General features: G+C 41.6%; 1 protein-coding gene across 1 annotated transcript in view; it reads right to left on the minus strand.

The window, feature by feature from the left end:
• The window catches only part of LOC124280260 (hypoxia up-regulated protein 1-like), a 31,098-nt gene extending 12,318 nt beyond the window's left edge, over nt 1-18,780 (minus strand). Inside the window, 16 exon segments of the mRNA XM_046716159.1 lie at nt 1,530-1,593; nt 2,492-2,633; nt 4,225-4,412; nt 5,500-5,626; nt 5,997-6,079; nt 7,318-7,456; nt 9,823-10,005; nt 11,422-11,494; nt 12,369-12,473; nt 13,055-13,183; nt 13,582-13,661; nt 15,069-15,223; nt 15,671-15,781; nt 16,209-16,270; nt 17,996-18,056; nt 18,661-18,780. Of these exon segments, the coding sequence (XP_046572115.1) occupies nt 1,530-1,593; nt 2,492-2,633; nt 4,225-4,412; nt 5,500-5,626; nt 5,997-6,079; nt 7,318-7,456; nt 9,823-10,005; nt 11,422-11,494; nt 12,369-12,473; nt 13,055-13,183; nt 13,582-13,661; nt 15,069-15,223; nt 15,671-15,781; nt 16,209-16,270; nt 17,996-18,053 (1,699 nt within the window). The 5' untranslated portion in view covers nt 18,054-18,056; nt 18,661-18,780.
• Between the last annotated feature and the right edge of the window lie 545 nt (nt 18,781-19,325).

Below are 19,325 nucleotides of genomic sequence, written 5' to 3' on the forward strand. Positions count from 1 at the left end.
GATACCAATGAAATGCTGGTCCTGGGTTCGAATGCCACATCTGACTTGACTCTTTGTTTGTCAGAGTGAGTGAGTTTAGTTTCATGCCGCACTTAGCAATAGTCCAGCTACAGTGGAAACCGCCTAAGTAAAGACCGCTTAACTAAATAGACCTGATAAGTAAACACTTTTCTTTGGTCCCGGCAAATTTCTTCATTAATTATCACTATTAGAGTCTGGTTAACGAAACTCAGATAAGTAAACAATACCGCTTAACAAAACGTCTCTCACGGTCCCTGGAAGGAAATTACTTAACAAAAGAGACCGGATAACTAAATTAGCGATCACCACATGATCCGACATGAGGGGCACGTGTCACTCTCCAGCTAAACAAACATCCTACTTACTGGCATCATGCAGTTGACAAGACACTGACAACTGGAGGCCATATTACTTACAAATGTTGTCTGTTATTCTGCTGTATACATATACATGCATATGGTTGTCATTGCAGGTTTTTATTAGTTTGGATAAGTAAAATACCTGATAAGTAAACAATTTTGGCAAGTCCCTTGAAATTTTACTTATCAGGTTTCCACTGTATATGGCGGCGGTCCGTAATTAATTGACTCTGGACCAGACAATCATGTGATTTATATCATGAGCATCGATCTACGCAATTGGGATACAATGACATGCGTCAAACAAGTCAGTGAGCCTGACCACCTGATCCCGTTAGTCGCCACTTACGACAAGCATGGGTTACTGAAGGTTCATTCTAACCTGGATCTTCACGGGTTGTCATTGTGCATTACGAGCAGGGAAAAGTGCCGAGATACCAAGATACTGGGTAAATTGTGTTGGGTGTGCAGTGAATTCTGGGTGTTGTGGTGCCGTGTAGTCTTTAGGCGTGGTGGTTGTTATGGGTTTCGTTGTGATGGGTGTTTCGGGTTGTTTGATCTGTAAATCACGTGTGGAGTGAGTGAGTTTAATTTTATGCCGCACTCAGCAATATTCCATCTATATGACGGCGGTCTGTAAATAATCGAGTCTGGGTCAGGCAATCCAGTGATCAACAGGATGAGCATCGAGTTGCGCAATTGGGAACCGATGATATGTGTCAACCAAGTCAGCAAGCCTGACCACCCGATCCCATTAGTCGCCTCTTACGACAAGCATGGGTTACTGAAGGTCAATATTCTAACCCGGACCTTCACGGGTATCGTGTGGACCAGAAAATAGTGCATGTGCTGTTCAGCACTGTTGTGCGATGTGTGGCCTGGCGTGGCGTGGCATGGCGTGGCGTATAACAGTGCTATGTGTTGTGGAATATATTGGTGTAGAGTGCTAGGAGTGTTTGGTCCGTGAAAGACCGGCGTGGCGTGGCATGGCGTGGAGTGGAGTATAACGGTGCTAAGTGTTGTGGAGAATATTGGGTGGAGTACCAGCATGGCGCGGTGTGGCCTGGCGTATAACGGTGCTAAGTGTTGTGGAGTATATTGGTGTACAACAGCATGGAGTGTTTGGTCCATGTAGGACAAGTAACTTACTGGACCAGGCAGACTCGTCTTTCTCCTCAGCAACTTCACCAACTGTCTCAAACACGGACTCGACCTGAAGCCAAGAAGTACATCCTGATCAAAACCGGGACCAAACTCAACATTCCTTCTCCTTGTAAATACAACAGACTTCGGTGTCCATAGAGCTTTAAAATGAAGCAAAATGGCTTCCAGACCAACTCATATGAAGCCACTTTATTTAATGTCTGTACATTTGTTTGATTAAAACATTACCAGAAGTTCTGAAGTCAGGATTGCCTCCCCTTTGAAAGTCATTGTCCAGAAATATTTTCTACTCCATGTTAAAAGGGATATGTTAACCTATCCATGACACACAGAACCGATCCTCATATTATGTCAAGAGCAAATGTCAATATGATAAATCTGATGATCCTTTTTAAGAGATTTTTTGGAGAAAGTATAGATGTGCATTGTGATAGGGACAATGCATCCTCAATAATCTCCAGGGTATATGTTCTGATAAATCTCCACTATACCCTGGATGCATCCTTGGAGGGCTTTATATCCAATCAGGTGTCTACGCTGGGAAGATGAGCGTACCAATCACAACTCACTTTCGCTTCTTAAATTATCTAAATGATTAAACTTGGCAACACTATTTATGCAGAGGTACTCTGAAAGAGGTAGAAGGAGTTCTTGCATATTTCAGACCAAGTTTCAGACCTGTCAATTTGTCTGTATGATTTCCCCCAAAATCTGAGTGGGACTGCTAACAAACCTTCGTGGCTGCGACCGCTATGTTTGTTGACACTGGCAAGCTCGGTTGTAACGGCGGCTTAGCTGATTGGCTACTGTGAGAATGCGGAGCCAGCAAAGGGAGGTAATATAATTATCGGGCGGAACCATGGATGCATCCAGGGTACATGTGGAGATTTGTCATAACATATACGCTGGAGATTATCGAGGATGGGGACAATGCTGCTTTGCCTCACCTTATCTAAGTGGAGAATGCCACTTTCATCCATTCTGAAGTGAGCTTTGATGCCCTTGCTCTCTGCCCCCTCCTTGTGTTTCTGATATGCCTCCTCAATCCCGAGGAGTGACACGTTAGACAGCAGCAGCTGGGGGAACGACCTACACAACAGGAACATATTTATGTAGCGCCTACATAACAGGAACATATTTATGTAGCGCCTACAAAACAGGAACAGATTTCTGTAGCGGCCTACACGTCAGGAACATATTTCTGTAGCGCCCTCCACTATGAACATATTTCTGTAGCGCCCTCCACTATGAACATATTTCTTTAGCGCCTGCACAACAGGAACATATTTCTTTAGCGCCTACACAACAGGAACATATTTCTTTAGTGCCTACAACAAATAGGAACATATTTCTTTAGAAGCCTACACAACAGGAACATATTTCTTTAGCCTACATAACAGGAACATATTCTCTTTAGTGCCTACACAACAGGAACATATTTCTTTAGTGCCTACACAACAGGAACATATTTCTTTAGTGCCTGCACAACAGGAACATATTTCTTTAGTGCCTACACAACAGGAACATATTTCTTTAGTGCCTACACAACAGGAACATATTTCTTTAGTGCCTACACAACAGGAACATATTTCTTTAGTGCCTACACAACAGGAACATATTTCTTTAGTGCCTACACAACAGGAACATATTTCTGTAGCAGCCTACACAACAGGAACATATTTCTTTAGTGCCTACACAACAGGAACATATTTCTTTAGTGCCTACACAACAGGAACATATTTCTTTAGTGCCTACAACAGGAACATATTTCTTTAAAGCCTACACAACAAAAACATATTCTTTAGTGCCTACACAACAGGAACATATTTCAACAGTGCCTACACAACAGGAACATATTTCTTTTAGTGCCTACAAACAGGAACATATTTCTGTAGTGGCCTACAATAACAGGAACATATTTATGTAGTGGCCCTACAGATTTCAGGGCCTACACAACAGGATTTTATTTCTGGCCTGCACAAACAGGAACATATTCTAGTGCTGGCCTACACAAAACAGGAACATATTTCTTTAGTACTGGCCTACAAACAAACAGGAACATATTTCTAGTACTGGCCTACAAAACAGGAACATATTCTAGTGCTGGCCTACACAACAGGAACATATTTCTAGTACTGGCCTGCAATAACAGGAACATATTTCTTTAGTGCCTACACAACAGGAACATATTTCTTTTAGTGCCTACACAACAGGAACATATTTCTTTAGCACCACCACATACAGGAACATATTTTTTGGTGCCTACACAACAGGAACATATTTCTTTAGCCTACACAACAGGAACATATTCTTTTTAGTGCCTACATAACAGGAACATATTCTAGTAGCTGCCTACACAACAGGAACATATTCTGTAGCTGGCAATGCAGGAAATATTTCTGTAGCGGCCTACACAACAGGAACATATTCTAGTACTGGCCTACACAACAGGAACATATTCTAGTAATGGCCTACACAACATTATATTACTGAACACCTATGGCAGTGGTCTAAAAGTTTAAATATTAAGACCCTTTTTGATTTGTTTGGTCCAAATTCTCTTTCTAATTGTTTCATTCATTATTCCTTATAGCAAAGCAATTCCAACATAAAACCCCTGACTACAATTACAGAGAAAGTTGACAGCCTAAAATATGGTGAAATGTGGTCAAAACCTCACTTTTTGTCCAAGTCTGACAGGAAGCTCATATCTCCATATCCCACACTGAAGGAGAAGTCGGAGAAGTGCTTGTTGAAAGTCATCACCTTCTTCTGGGGGTAGGGATTCATCCGGCCAAAGAGAGTACGCTTGACAGTCTTGGATGTCTCACTCCCATCTTCAGAAGTTTGATGCTTTTCGAATTCAACCTGAAGCAATTAATTGAAATTCAACACTGAATGTACAATTTCAAAATTAATTGTCCATTTTGTCCGTAACATAATTGCAGTAAATATATGCAGTGAGTGAGTGACTTGTTTAATGCTACACTCACCAATATTCAAGCTATAGGCAGATCTGTAAATAATCGAGTCTGGGCCAGACAATCCAGTGATCAAGATCATGAGCACTGATCTACGCAGTCGGGATACGATGACTTGTTGAGTGCATGAGTGACTGCGTGAGTGAGTGAGTGAGTGAGTTTAGTTTTATGCCGCACTCAGCAATATTCCAGCTAAATGGCGGCGGTCTGCAAATAATCGAGTCTGGACCAGACAATCCAGTGATCAACAGCATGAGCATCAATCTGCGTAATTGGAACCGATGACATGTGTCAACTAAATCGGCGAGCCTGACCACCCGATACCGTTAGTCGCCTCTTACGACAAGCAAGGGTTACTGGAGATCAATTCTAACCCGGATCTTCACGGGTTGACTGCGTGAGTGAGTGTTAGGTCTTATGAAAAGGCTTTACTTGGTAGGAAAGCACTCAAGAATATTCCAGATTGACCACAGGTGACCCTAATTAATGTGGTGTCTTGACAAGACCAACCAATGATCGACATCATGAACATCGATCTACACAGTTTGGATAGAATGACATTCACAATGGTCACATGTCAACCCTCTTTAGGCCAACCAATTTTATTTCTTGTTTCACGGATCCGCCTGTTGTATTTTTTTCAAGATTAAAAAAAAAATAAAATTAATTTTCCCCGCTCAAAAAATAAAATCCTAATGGTTTTATAGGCCAAAAATGTAAACTTACAAGATAAATGTTTTTAAATGTTTTTTGCCCCATATACACTTCATAAATTGCCAAAAGTAAAATACTTTGAGTATTTAGAAGGAATATTACTTTGACTGGTGATTTTATTTTTATTTTCTTTCCCTCCTGCCTTCAGGTTTTCTGAGGACAAAAATCTGTAAAACAAGAAATAAAATTGGTCTGGCCTTACCAGGATATTACAGAAAGTGAGATACTGACAGCCTGTTGTTCCGTCTGACGACACTCACCACAATTGGGTAGATGTTGCCCTCCTTTACGGTGAAGGTCTTGACCTTGAAGCCCTTGCCAAGGTAGGCAGCTTGGTATACAGCTCCCATGGCTGCAGACTCGTCAGTGTTGATGCTCTTTTCCTAGCTCCGAACTGGAACATGTACCGAATGAGTGAGTGAGAGTGATTTTATGCCACTTTTTCCCTATCATTAACATCATGGCAGGGTGACACCAGAAATCGGCTTCACACACTGTGCCCATGTGGGGATTCTATCCAGGGTCCTCGGCAAGGCAAGAACGAATGCTTAAACCACTTAACTACTACAGTGATTGGGTGAGTCAGCTAGTGAGTAAGTGAGGTTTTACGCTGCTTTTGGCAATATCCTAGCTATATCACGACAGGGGACACAATATACACATATAGAGAATAGAGCCCAGATCTTCGGCAGGATGACTGAACTTGTTACAACCAGGACAGGAGACCAGCTCTAAGCCATGTAGAAAAAGGACGCACCTCTTCAGGAACGTCATCAGCCCCTCCTGCACCTTCGGCATCCTGGTCGCTGCTCCCATGAGGATAACCTCGCTGATCTCACCCTGCAACAAGGATCATAGTGTTGTATTTTGCTCTAAAGTGAGCAATTTGGAGTGAGTGAGTGAGTTTAGTGTTATGCCGCTTTTAGCTATATTCCAGCAATATCATGGTGGTGGTGGAATTGGGTTTAACGTCGTGCTTGAGAATATTTCGCTCATATGACGACGTGCATGCGTGTGTATGTGTATGTGCGGCTGCTTGTACTAGCCCAGACTTAAGCTGGTTTTATAGTGCTAGCCCACTGAGATACCATGCCGCAGTGAAGCATGAATTCCCCACTCAGACACATTATACTGACTCCGAGCTGACCAGTCCTTGTTGTACCCATTAATGCCGAGCGCCAGACAGGGACCAACAAGTACCATATTTTAACGTCTTTTGGTATGACGCGGTCAGGGATCGAACCCGCGACCTTCCGCACTCCAGGCGGACGCTTCTAACCACTACACCACGGAGGCGGTCAGCAATATCATGGCAAGGGACACCAGATATGGGCTTCACATATTGTTCCCATGTGGGGAATCTAACTTTTCTGTTTGCAAAACTTTCCCTCATTGACAACAGCCTTCAAAATGCAACAACTGATCTCTAAGTGTGACGAATTGTGCAACATTTCAGTGTTGAAGAATTCAGCCTTTCACTGCCGCATCTATTTGTTCTTTAATATTCTCTAAGATTATTTTTGTTTTTCCCTAATATGTCAGTGTTGGTGTTACAGCCATTTGTTTCTTCCTCACTATTCTTACGGCCAGGCTAGAAAGAATTTCATAAATAAAAACAAGCATTTGTTGTTTCCCAGAGTTTTGATGTCTCCTAAATTTTTAACACAAGGACCCAAATGTGCTGGAACATTCAATTCTAACATATGTTATATTTGGGATTACACTTTCTTAGTAAAGTAAAGATTCTAGTACTTTTGTTGGGTTGAGTCCCACTTGGGATTCGAACCCACACTTTCAGAGTGCCAATTTACACTTATCAGAGGGGTACACAAAGTCCGCAGTCTAGACTACCAGTTGTCCGACTTTATTCTTGTGGAAGTTGTGGTGGCTGAGTGGGTTAGACAGCTGACTTTGTGTGCTGGCGATTAGGTGCCCGACTCTGAGGGTGTGGGTTCGAATGGCATTGTGTAATCATAACATTCAATTCCTACACTCACAACCACTGGAACCTGTGGTAATGATAACATGCGACCATCAGTTGTGTGACTAAGTACGGCATGAAAAAACTTTTGACATACCAGAGTTATCTCAGAGGCATGGAGGGCGTCCTCTATTGGTTTGATGACTCGAGGGAAGACATCCTTACACAGCTCCTCCAGTTCTTCTCTCGTCACCTTGGCCCTGAAGTCTTGCTCATCCAGCAGACCCTCGATCTGGAAACATTGGAAGACGATGTTAACAGTGTCAGTAGACGATGTAAACAGTGTCAGTAGACGATGTAAACAGTGTCAGTAGACGATGTAAACAGTGTCAGTAGACGATGTAAACAGTGTCAGTAGACGATGTAAACAGTGTCAGTAGACGATGTAACAGTGTCAGTAGACGATGTAAACAGTGTCAGTAGACTATGTAAACAGTGTCAGTAGACGATGTAAACAGTGTCAGTAGACGATGTAAACAGTGTCAGTAGACGATGTAAACAGTGTCAGTAGACGATGTAACCAGTGTCAGTAGACGATGTAAACAGTGTCAGTAGATGATGTAAACAGTGTCAGTAGGCGAAGTAAAGCAGTGTGTGGTAGACCAAGTAAACAGTGTCGAGTAAACAGTCAGTGTCGAGTAAACATGGTGTCAGTAGATGATGTAAACAGTGTCAGTAGATGATGTAAACAGTGTCAGTAGATGATGTAAACAGTGTCAGTAGATCGATGTAAACAGTGTCAGTAGATGATGTAAACAGTGTCAGTAGATGATGTAAACAGTGTCAGTAGATGATGTAAACAGTGTCAGTAGATGAAGTAAACAGTGTCAGTAGATCAATGTAAACAGTGTCAGTAGATGATGTAAACAGTGTCAGTAGATGATGTAAACAGTGTCAGTAGACGATGTAAACTGTCAGTAGATGAAGTAAACAGTCTCAGTAGATGAAGTAAACAGTGTCAGGAGATGAAGTAAACAGTGTCAGTAGACGATGTATACAGTGTCAGTAGATGATGTAAACAGTGTCAGTAGATGAAGTAAACAGTGTCAGTAGATGATGTAAACAGTCTCAGCAGACGATGTAAACAGTGTCAGCAGACGATGTAAACAGTGTCGGTAGATGAAGTAAACAGTGTCAGTAGATGAAGTAAACAGTGTCGGTAGATGATGTAAACAGTGTCGGTAGATGATGTAAACAGTGTCTGTAGACAATGTAAACAGTGTCAGTAGACGGTGTAAACAGTGTCGGTAGATGAAGTAAACAGTGTCAGTAGATGAAGTAAACAGTGTCGGTAGATGATGTAAACAGTGTCGGTAGATGATGTAAACAGTGTCCGTAGACGATGTAAACTGTCAGTAGATGAAGTAAACAGTCTCTGTAGATGAAGTAAACAGTGTCAGTAGATGATGTAAACAGTGTCAGTAGACGATGTAAACAGTGTCAGCAGACGATGTAAACAGTCTCAGTAGATGAAGTAAACAGTGTCAGTAGATGAAGTAAACAGTGTCAGTAGATGATGTAAACAGTGTCAGTAGACGATGTAACCTGTCAGTAGATGAAGTAAACAGTGTCAGTAGATGAAGTAAACAGTGTCAGTAGATGATGTAAACAGTGTCAGTAGACGATGTAAACAGTGTCAGTAGACGATGTAAACAGTGTCGGTAGATGATGTAAACAGTGTCAGTAGATGAAGTAAACAGTGTCGGTAGATGATGTAAACAGTGTCGGTAGATGATGTAAACAGTGTCCGTAGACGATGTAAACAGTGTCAGTAGACGATGTAAACAGTGTCGGTGGAGATGATGTAAACAGTGTCAGTAGATGATGTAAACAGTGTCGGTAGATGATGTAAAACAGTGTCGGTAGATGATGTAAACAGTGTCAGTAAAGACGATGTAAACGGTGTCAGTAGATGAAGTAAACAGTCTCAGTAGATGATGTGTAAAACAGTGTCAGTGATGATGTAAACAGTGTCAGTAGACGATGTAAACAGTGTCAGCAGACGATGTAAACAGTGTCAGTAGATGAAGTAAACAGTGTCGGTAGATGAAGTAAACAGTGTCAGTAGATGATGTAAACAGTGTCAGTAGACGATGTAAACTGTCAGTAGATGAAGTAAACAGTCTCAGTAGATGAAGTAAACAGTGTCAGTAGATGATGTAAACAGTGTCAGTAGACGATGTAAACAGTGTCAGTAGATGAAGTAAACAGTGTCAGTAGATGATGTAAACAGTGTCGGTAGATGATGTAAACAGTGTCGGTAGATGATGTAAACAGTGTCGGTAGATGATGTAAACAGTGTCAGTAGATGATGTAAACAGTTTCAGTAGATGATGTAAACACTGTCAGTAGATGATGTAAACAGTGTCAGTAGACAAAGTAAACAGTGTCAGTAGACCATGTAAACAGTGTCAGTAGATGAAGTAAACAGTGTCGGTAGATGATGTAAACAGTGTCAGTAGACCATGTAAACATTGTCAGTAGATGATGTAAACAATGTCAGTTGACGATGTAAACAGTGTCAGTAGACCATGTAAACAGTGTCAGTAGATGATGAAAAACAATGTCAGTAGACTGTGACAACAATGTCAACCAACCTGGGCAAAAGTGATCTTGGTTAGCACTCAGGACTTGCTTCACACGATCAGCTTCTTTCAGCAGTTTGGCCATGGATCTTTCGTTCTTGAAGACATCATTCTTTGTCTTCTTCTGCTCATTGAACAACTTGGCGAGATGGTTCCGCAGTCTCAGTGTCACATCCAGGCCACCCAGAGTCCGGTCAAACCTGAAGAAATGGTGTAATTGATACCCTGAAAACAGCTGATGGGAACTATTCTAACCCCAGTCTCAATGAATCTGTCTAACAATAGAATGTTTGGACCAATTCTAACCCCAGTCTCAATTAATGTGTCTAACAATAGAATGTTTGGACCAGTTCTAACCCCAGTCCCAATTAATGTGTCTAACAATAGAATGTTTGGACCAGGTCTAACCCCAGTCTCAATTAATGTGTCTAACAATAGAATGTTTGGACCAGTTCTAACCCCAGTCCCAATTAATGTGTCTAACAATAGAATGTTTGGACCAGTTCTAACCCCAGTCCCAATTAATGTGTTTAACAATAGAATGTTTGGACCAGTTCTAACCCCAGTCCCACCCAATTAATGTGTCTAACAATAGAATGTTTGGTTCTACACCCCCAGTGAGTCTCAGGTTTCTAACCCCAGTCCCACCCAATTAATGTGTCTAACAATAGAATGTTTGGACCAGGTCTAACCCCAGTCCCACCCAATTAATGTGTCTAACAATAGAATGTTTGGACCAGGTCTAACCCCAGTCCCACCCAATTAATGTGTCTAACAATAGAATGTTTGGACCAGTTCTAACCCCAGTCCCACCCAATTAATGTGTCTAACAATAGAATGTTTGGACCAATTCTAACCCCAGTCTCAATTAATGTGTCTAACAATAGAATGTTTGGACCAATTCTAACCCCAGTCTCAATGAATGTGTCTAACAATAGAATGTTTGGACCAGTTCTAACCCCAGTCCCAATAAAAGTCTAACAATGAAGTTTGGGGGACTTTTCTGATTCAAGTCCCAATGGGTGACAATCAGTGGAGTGGTTGGACCTCCTCCAATGTGACTTCATTTATCTGACAACCAGTAGAGAGACTTACTCAGAGTCACATTACGTGACAAGAACCAGAGTGTTGGGACCTCTTCTACCCTAACACTCATTAGGGAAGAGCCGGCCTTGTGACAAAGCTAATAAGTGGATACCGTTTTACATCACCTTCATCAATATTTCACTTATATCCCAGTGGGGGACATTAGAAATGTGCTTCACACATTGCAAGCATGTGGGGAATCAAACCTAGGTCTTCAGCGTGATGAGCAATGATTAAACCACTTGCCTACCCGACCACACCTTAATCAGTGTATGAAATAAGGCCCATCCGACGCCTGGAAATGGTCCAGATTTCTGACGGACGGTCTAAATTTACAGCTAGCCAGCCCAATTGTCTGGTAATTTTTTTTAGATGTTCCATACATCTGAGTAAATTCACCATATTTGGTCTGGTAAAATCCATTTTTGGGCTGGTAACATTTTGAAGTTACCAGCCCTGATGTCTGGCTGGATTTTTGGCTTATTTCATACACTGCCTCGATGCTGTAATTATCTGAAAGTATTTCTTACCCAACACCCTTGATGACAACTTGAGGGTTCGTCTCCACTCTGGTACCTTCCTTCTTCTTGACAACTTGGTAGCCTGGAGACATCAACAATAGGTCCTTCAAGAACAAGTCTTTCTTTGTCGTTGTTTAATGCTGCACTTAGCAATATTCCAACTATACTATTCACACTTTGCTAAGGGTCAAATCATGGATTCAACAGAAACCTATGATGTGGGGTCAAATTTGGTTTAAATATCTAAGCTTATTGTAAGAATGGATCCTAGGTTTCAGTATGTCATTTCATCTTGTGGATCCCATACCTGCTATTGACAGGTGTTGTGTACTTGTCAATGACTTGTTCAATGATTTGCAAAATGGTTCATTGGTGCCATGAAAACCATTTTTATGGCTACTCATGTATCAAGTGGTTAGATTAAAGTGACTGTTTGTCTAAAGAGGGTTTCCATATTATTATCTATCCAGTTATAAATGGATACAATTCAAATTATATATCTACATTTAAGTAAAGTTGTGATTTTTCGTGATCCTTAGCAAAGTGTGAGTGGTATATATGGTTACAATCTTTGGTGAGGTGAGGTGAGGTGAAATTGGGTTTAAAGTCGTGCGTGAGAATATTTCGCTCATATGACGACGTGCATGCGTGTGGATGTGTATGTGCGGCTGCTTGTACTAGCCCAGACTTAAGCTGGTTTTATAGTGCTAGCCCACTGAGATACCATGCCGCAGTGAAGCATGAATACCCCACTCAGACACATTTTACTGACTCCGTGCCGACCAGTCCTTCTTGTACCCATTAATGCCGAGCGCCAGGCAGGGACCAACAAGTACCATATTTTAACGTCTTTTGGTATGATGCGGTCGGGGATCGAACCCGGGACCTTCCGCTCTCCGGACCACGGAGGCGGTACACACAATCTTTGGTTTTGTCTACAGTGTAGAGTGACTCACCTACAACGGTGGCAACGGTACTGGTGGCGCCCATGTCGTAGAAGATGTAGTACTGCATGGTGGAGTTGAAGTTCTTCCTCCTGAACACACCGTAGTTCAAAGCCACTGTGGAGACAAACATTGATGTTTAGGTTACGTTTCATGATGTTGACAAACATAATAGAGGCTTCCAAGGCTTAACGCTGCATTGGACAGCATTTTAGTTTTATCTTGTTGGACAAGGGAGAAATCAGGTCGGATGTGGCATTCAAACCCAGGACATTTCACTGGAATCAATAGACAGATCAAATTAAGGGAAAGGTGAGGTGAAACTGGGTTTAACATCGTGCTTGAGAATATTTCGCTCATATGACGATGTGCATGCGTGTGTATGTGTATGTGCGGCTGCTTGTACTAGCCCAGACTTAAGCTGGTTTTATAGTGCTAGCCCACTGAGATACCATGCCGCAGTGAAGCATGAATACCCCACTCAGACACATTATACTGACTCCAAGCCGACCAGTCCTTGATGTACCCATTAATGCCAAGCGCCAGGCAGGGACCAACAAGTACCATATTTTAATGTCTTTTGGTATGACGCGGTCGGGGATCGAACCCGCGACCTTCCGCTCTCCGGGCGGACGCTCTAACCACTACACCACGGGGGCGGTCAATTAAGGGAAAGCTAGAAAGAAGCACCAACATACCAGCTGCATTGTCACTCATCAACTGCAGAACGTTGAGTCCGATCATCTCAGCCGAGCTCTTGATGGCGCGTCTCTCGGCCTGGTTGAAGTATGCCGGCACGGTGATGACGGCATCCTTGATAGGGTGGTCTGCAGGGGAGAAATTAATTAGAAACATGACTCCCAGATCGGCTGCGAATATGCACAAAATTGATCACCACTTCTAATTTGTACTGAGTTGCTCATGTACAAATTTGGGAGAAAAATGTTCAATTTCAAAACATGGCTACCAGATTGGCTGTGAATGTGCACAAAATGCACACAAATGATCACCACTTCAGAATCTAAATTAGCTGCTTGTTGATATATATGGGGGGAAAATGTTTGTGTAACATCAAATCTGAGTAGTGAGCAACATCCGTAGCTATCTGACCAATAAAGCTCAGTCAGTCGGTGGTGTACCTGAACTTAGCAGGGTGTGGTTGTCCAAATATTTAAAAACAAATGAATACTGCTGCAATAGATATCCTGACCCCACCCCCACTTACCTCCGAACTCCTCAGCATATTCCCGAGCAGATTCCAGGATCATAGCTAGCAGCTCTTCTGGAGTATATGTCGTCTCCCCACTGAAATACACAGCCATGGTATTAGTGCTGGGTCTACATACCATAGCATACCACACTTCATACCACTGAAATACACAGCCATGGCATTAGTGCTGGGTCTACATACCATAGCATACCACACTTCATACCACTGAAATACACAGCCATTCATACCACACATACCAAATACACATGCCATGGTATTAGTGCTGGGTCTACATACCATAGTATACCACACTTCATACCACTGAAATACACAGCCATGGTATTAGTGCTGGGTCTACATACCATAGCATACCACACTTCATACCACTGAAATACACAGCCATGGTATTAGTGCTGGGTCTACATACCATAGCATATCACACTTCATACCACTGAAATACACAGCCATGGTATGGTGCTGGGTCTACATACCATAGCATACAGCATACCACTGAAAGAAATACACTGCCATTGCCATGCTGGGGTCTAGAGACATACCATAGCATACCTCTGCATACTAGTGGTGGTCCGATTAATTGAAATAACACTAAGCGACCAAGCAAATCGATCATAATTTCTCATAATCGAACACAAACAATTCTGGAACACTTGTTTTCATTAACAATATTTTTCACATGGTTGGTTTTGTCTGTTATATTTTTGAAGCACTACAAGCTCGTTTCAAGTCACGATTGAATTTATCTTAAAGATTCCAAGAAATTTATGTTCCTAACATACTAGTCATCCTTTAAAGATATGAATTTTGCCCAAAAAACCCAAAAGAAGTACATGGGTTTTTTTCCTTATTTTTATGTGCATTAACAAATTTCATAAATGATGCTAACCAATTATTTTCGATGATTGATCGGTAGTAATGAACCAATCATCAATTATGAGATTTTAACCAATTCCCAACACTACTGCATACCATACCACACAGCATATAGCATACAAACAGCGTACCACACAGCATATAGCATACGAACACAGCATACCATGACCTCAACTACTCTAATATCTTTCTGGCTTGTGTAAATGAAACATAGGTAACCTAACTTCATTTTCTATCACGTTAGAGTAATTGAGCTTTTAAATATGAAAGTTGAACTAAAATGGTCAGTAGACAGATGTCAGATATTAACAGCAACCATGGTTCTCCTATTATATGAAAATCTGAATCCCAGAACTTGTTCCACAAAGCAAAATACATAATATAACAAAAGCTGAGGATAGTCTTACCTAAGAGAACTTTGAGGAACTTGGAGAGTATCTTTTCTCTCTTAGCCATCTTAGCGGTAAGATGATTGTAATTTCCATACTTTAATTTAATCTCACTATAGTCATACTAAGACAACATTGGGGAACGGGAGATCAAATGAATCTTGGATACGGAAGCCAGGACGTTATTACGCCAAAGATAATCAGTAAGAGGCTTCAACTCACTCTTCTGTTCTGAACAGAACTGTTCCCCTCTCCTCGTCTTTCACCAAATCATAGAATGGGAAGCGTTCCCTGTACAGCTGAACCTGGGGGTCGTCAAAATGTCGACCAATGACGTGTGTCAAATACCAGAAAGCTTTGAGGGGAAATCGGACAGACTGAAACATCATCAACATGTACACATATAACTTCTCAAAGTAAACGGTGAGTGAGTGAGGTTAGTTTTATGCTGCTTTTAGCAATACTCCAGCAATATCACGACTGGGGACACCAGAAATGGGCTTCCTACATCGTACCCATGTGGGAATTCGAACCCAGGGCTTTAGCGTGACAAGCAAATGCTTCAACCAATAGGATACCCCACCGCCCCTATTCATGATGACTTGGAGCAGTGACTACTCTCCGAAACTTGAGTTTTCTATTTGTTCATGGAATAAAAAATATTTCAAAAGATCAAGAAAAAAGTAGCCACAGACGAAATTCTCAGGAGTCAAATTGACGAGGATCCAATGACTTAGCGACCAACGCTGCATAACTAAATCCTATGTGACCTGAACTGAGCACTGATACATAAATGTGAGACATGATTTGTGACAACGTCTCACCGTAGTGTATGCCTGGTTGGCAAACTGTCTCTCTCCGTCCCGGAATGCCACCATTGTACGAGTTTTGCGACTAGATTCCCTGTTTGTGACGATCTCCATGGGAACACCAGGCTAGAAAATATGATGGCAGCTAACGTGATTTGGATTTTAATTGACCTGACGGAAATTTAAGCATTTAAGTTGTGATGAAAAGTTTGATAATTCATGCTTCATGTATATTTCTGAAATGTATTGTAGAATTGCTACACAGATGATTTAGAAAACTTGGTTAAAACATAAATCGCCAAAACTGTACAGTATGAGATATATTTGCTTACATGGTTAAAGAATTAAAGAATGCCTGGTGTTTTATACAACCCGACAGCCATTGCTCCAGTGACAGTAATGACAGGCCAAATGCTGACAATGGGAGTCTCGACTTATGTGCTGTCTCTTAAAAAACTGGGCTTGAGTATGGCAGACTTGGTTGACACATGTCATTGTATCCCTGATGTGTAGATCGATGTTCATGCTCTTCATCACTGGATTGTCAACTCACCTTTACAATGGCTATCTTCATGAACTCAGCACCAAGATCAATGGACATAACAGCCACACCCGCTGAAAATATAACACAGAGAAATACAGGTACATGGTACCAGACAGAATATGGTGAAATGTCACCAGAGAAATTCCAGGTAAAAGTCTGACAAAATACATGTAAATATCACTAGGCAAAATACGGGCAACGTCACCAGACAAAATAAACGCATGTGGAATAACACGAATTACAGGTAAGCACTGACACCTGGATCACATTTGCCATGGGCGTTGTATGAAAAGTAGTCTACAATTTTCGGTACGATATTTAGGCATCATGGGTGACGGGGGCTATAGACATAGTGTGATTTCCTTGGGGACAGGCTGAGGCAAACCTGCATGGAGGCTGCACAAAAATCGTACAGAGCCTGTGCGACGTCCGTGTGGAGGCTGAGCGGAGATCGGTTTACCATGTACTTGGACCTCCTTCATGAACTGAGACAAATGATGGAACTGCTAGGGATTGCTACTGTATAACCCAGGGTAAAAATGGTTGGTCCATCGCAAGGCTGTCGCACGGACATCATGTGGCTGCCATGGGATGACCGCACAATGTCCGTTCCATTTCGTGGACACCGTGCGATGGCCATGCGGATATCCCATGATCACCGTATGATTGTTTGGAGCTAAGAAATCGTGTGTTTACCGCATGACATTCGTATCAACACCACACACCTATGGACAACAGGAGTTTTTCAAATTGTCAAACTTTGCTGTTTGACAAAATCGTAGAGGCTACAGCACCCGTAGAATTGTGAGATGATTGTACATGTGGCGCCTGGCGGTGCCTGGGAACTGCACGGAAATGGAGTTACGGGCAGTGATCGGGTGCCTCTGTTTCATAAATCAATTGGGATCAGTTGTATTCGACATAAAACTATATATTTGTTTTGATTTTGAGCGTTTACACTATCGATAAACAAACGATCAAACCGAAAGCATGTCAGGTGAGGTGAGGTGAAATTGGGTTTAACGTCGTACTTGAGAATATTTCGCTCATATGACGACGTGCAAGCGTGTGGATGTGTATGTGTGGCTGCTTGTACTAGCCCAGACTTAAGCTGGTTCATAGTGCTAGCTCACTGAGATACCATGCCTCAGTGAAGCATGAATACCCCACTCAGACACATTATACTGACTCCGAGCCGACCAGTCCTTGTTGTACCCATTAATGCCGAGCGACAGGCAGGGACCAAGTACCATATTTTAACGTCTTTTGGTATGACGCGATCAGGGATCGAACCACGCAACCTTCCACTCTATGGGCGGACGCTCTAACCACTACACCACGGAGGCGGTCTGGAAGCATGTCAGTGGATATTTTTCATATGCTCTGCACATGCGCGACAGTGAGTTGAAAAGTAATTTGAAACCAATGAATGTAGTTCAGGGACAGTGAGACATTCTATCTATCCTAATTGCAAAGATCCACGCTTATCATCACTATATTGTCTGCCCATGATTTGAATACGTAAGGACCACCATCTTACAGCTGGAATATTGCTGAATTCAGAGTTGAACCACAAACAAAGAAAACTAATCTGGCTACCCATATTGATTTGGGGCAGCCATGATGTGGAATGTTTACAACCAACCTGTTGCTAAACACAAAGGAAGTCGGATTCAGCTTGTTTGGGAAGAGCTGATCGTCCCTTACATAAGCATAAATACTATCATAATAAGCATAAATACTATCATTATCAATATGTTAAAACCTTTTTTTCTGCTGTGGGGGTGGAATATTACCTGTAAGTCCGAGAAAGCTGCACAGCACAGCACCAAGTACTGTATAACTCATCATCATGTTCTGGAACAGAAACAATCACTATTATCAAAGAGTTTGCTCTCGTCATTAATGAGCATTACATCATGAAACTGAAATTATATCAAAATGAATTTGAAATATTTATATCATAAATATAAAATAAATTACTAGTCATCAATTATACTGTATGCAGTGAATTCTGTGTATTTCAACATTGTCTGATTACATCAGTACGTAATTCACAACTTGAAATTGATCACTTCATCTGAAGTCTGTAATATGACGAATGATAACTATACAAATGAACCAATAATTCACATGTTATATACTTTGAAAATATGAATTATGATAACAGTCTATGTTGTACATCCATAAGCTTAGTTCCAATCTATCAATACATTTCGCACGTTCGGTTATTTTTTCGCAACATAAGAAAATATTCGATAGGTACAGTGTAATAGATTTCGTTGGAACAAGAGTGAAAAACATTTCAAAATCAATCGATATTAACAGATGTCTGTATTCATACAGATATTTCGAGAACGTCAAACGAAACACGTTGTACCCACGTGGAGTCTGGTATTGCCGATATACACGTGGAATCAAAATGGTTCATGTACGTATGGGGATGAAAGAAATGACTTACCGGTTCTCTCGAGCGTTATTGTTTATACTTCCCTCATACAAGCTGTTTTCGGGAAATTTAAGTCTCTTTACTAACTCTCACAGTCAGCCGGCTGATCGGGCTGTCAGGAGTTGCGAATGTGGCGATTTCTGATTGGTGGAATTATTACTTCCGGAACCGGTTTGGGTAACCACACGTACACTTCCGGTGTGTTCAATCAAGCGGAGATAATTGGATATAAAGATCTACTGGATATATTGAGGCTGATGCAATTGAAACAAGCTACTTTCGTGTCAGATTCTGATTAAATTTGATTCCGGCGATAATATCTTGACGACTTTTGAGCCTGGAGATATACTCGTTTACATTCAAGATAGTTGACAGATATTTGTTAGGTAAAAACGAGTGTGACACATGTAGATCTAGAGAGATGTATATTGACACTAGTACTGGAGTTCATTTAAGATTCTAATTTGGAAATTTGCATTTAAAATCTATCGTCAGGCTTTCAGCTGATATTCATGAATAACTATTAAAATATTTGGTTTGGCTGTGGATCACGAATATCGGGGTCGTTGTCGGTACGGGTACTACAGATCGATATGTACCCAAGATACGTTTCTGTACACAATACCCTTGCAAAATTCAGAATACAGAGACGTACCCTAGGACGAATCCATTCCGCA

The sequence above is a fragment of the Haliotis rubra genome, unplaced genomic scaffold (assembly GCF_003918875.1).
Source record: "Haliotis rubra isolate DU_JTF1 unplaced genomic scaffold, ASM391887v1 Scf263, whole genome shotgun sequence".
Lineage (NCBI taxonomy): Eukaryota > Metazoa > Mollusca > Gastropoda > Lepetellida > Haliotidae > Haliotis > Haliotis rubra.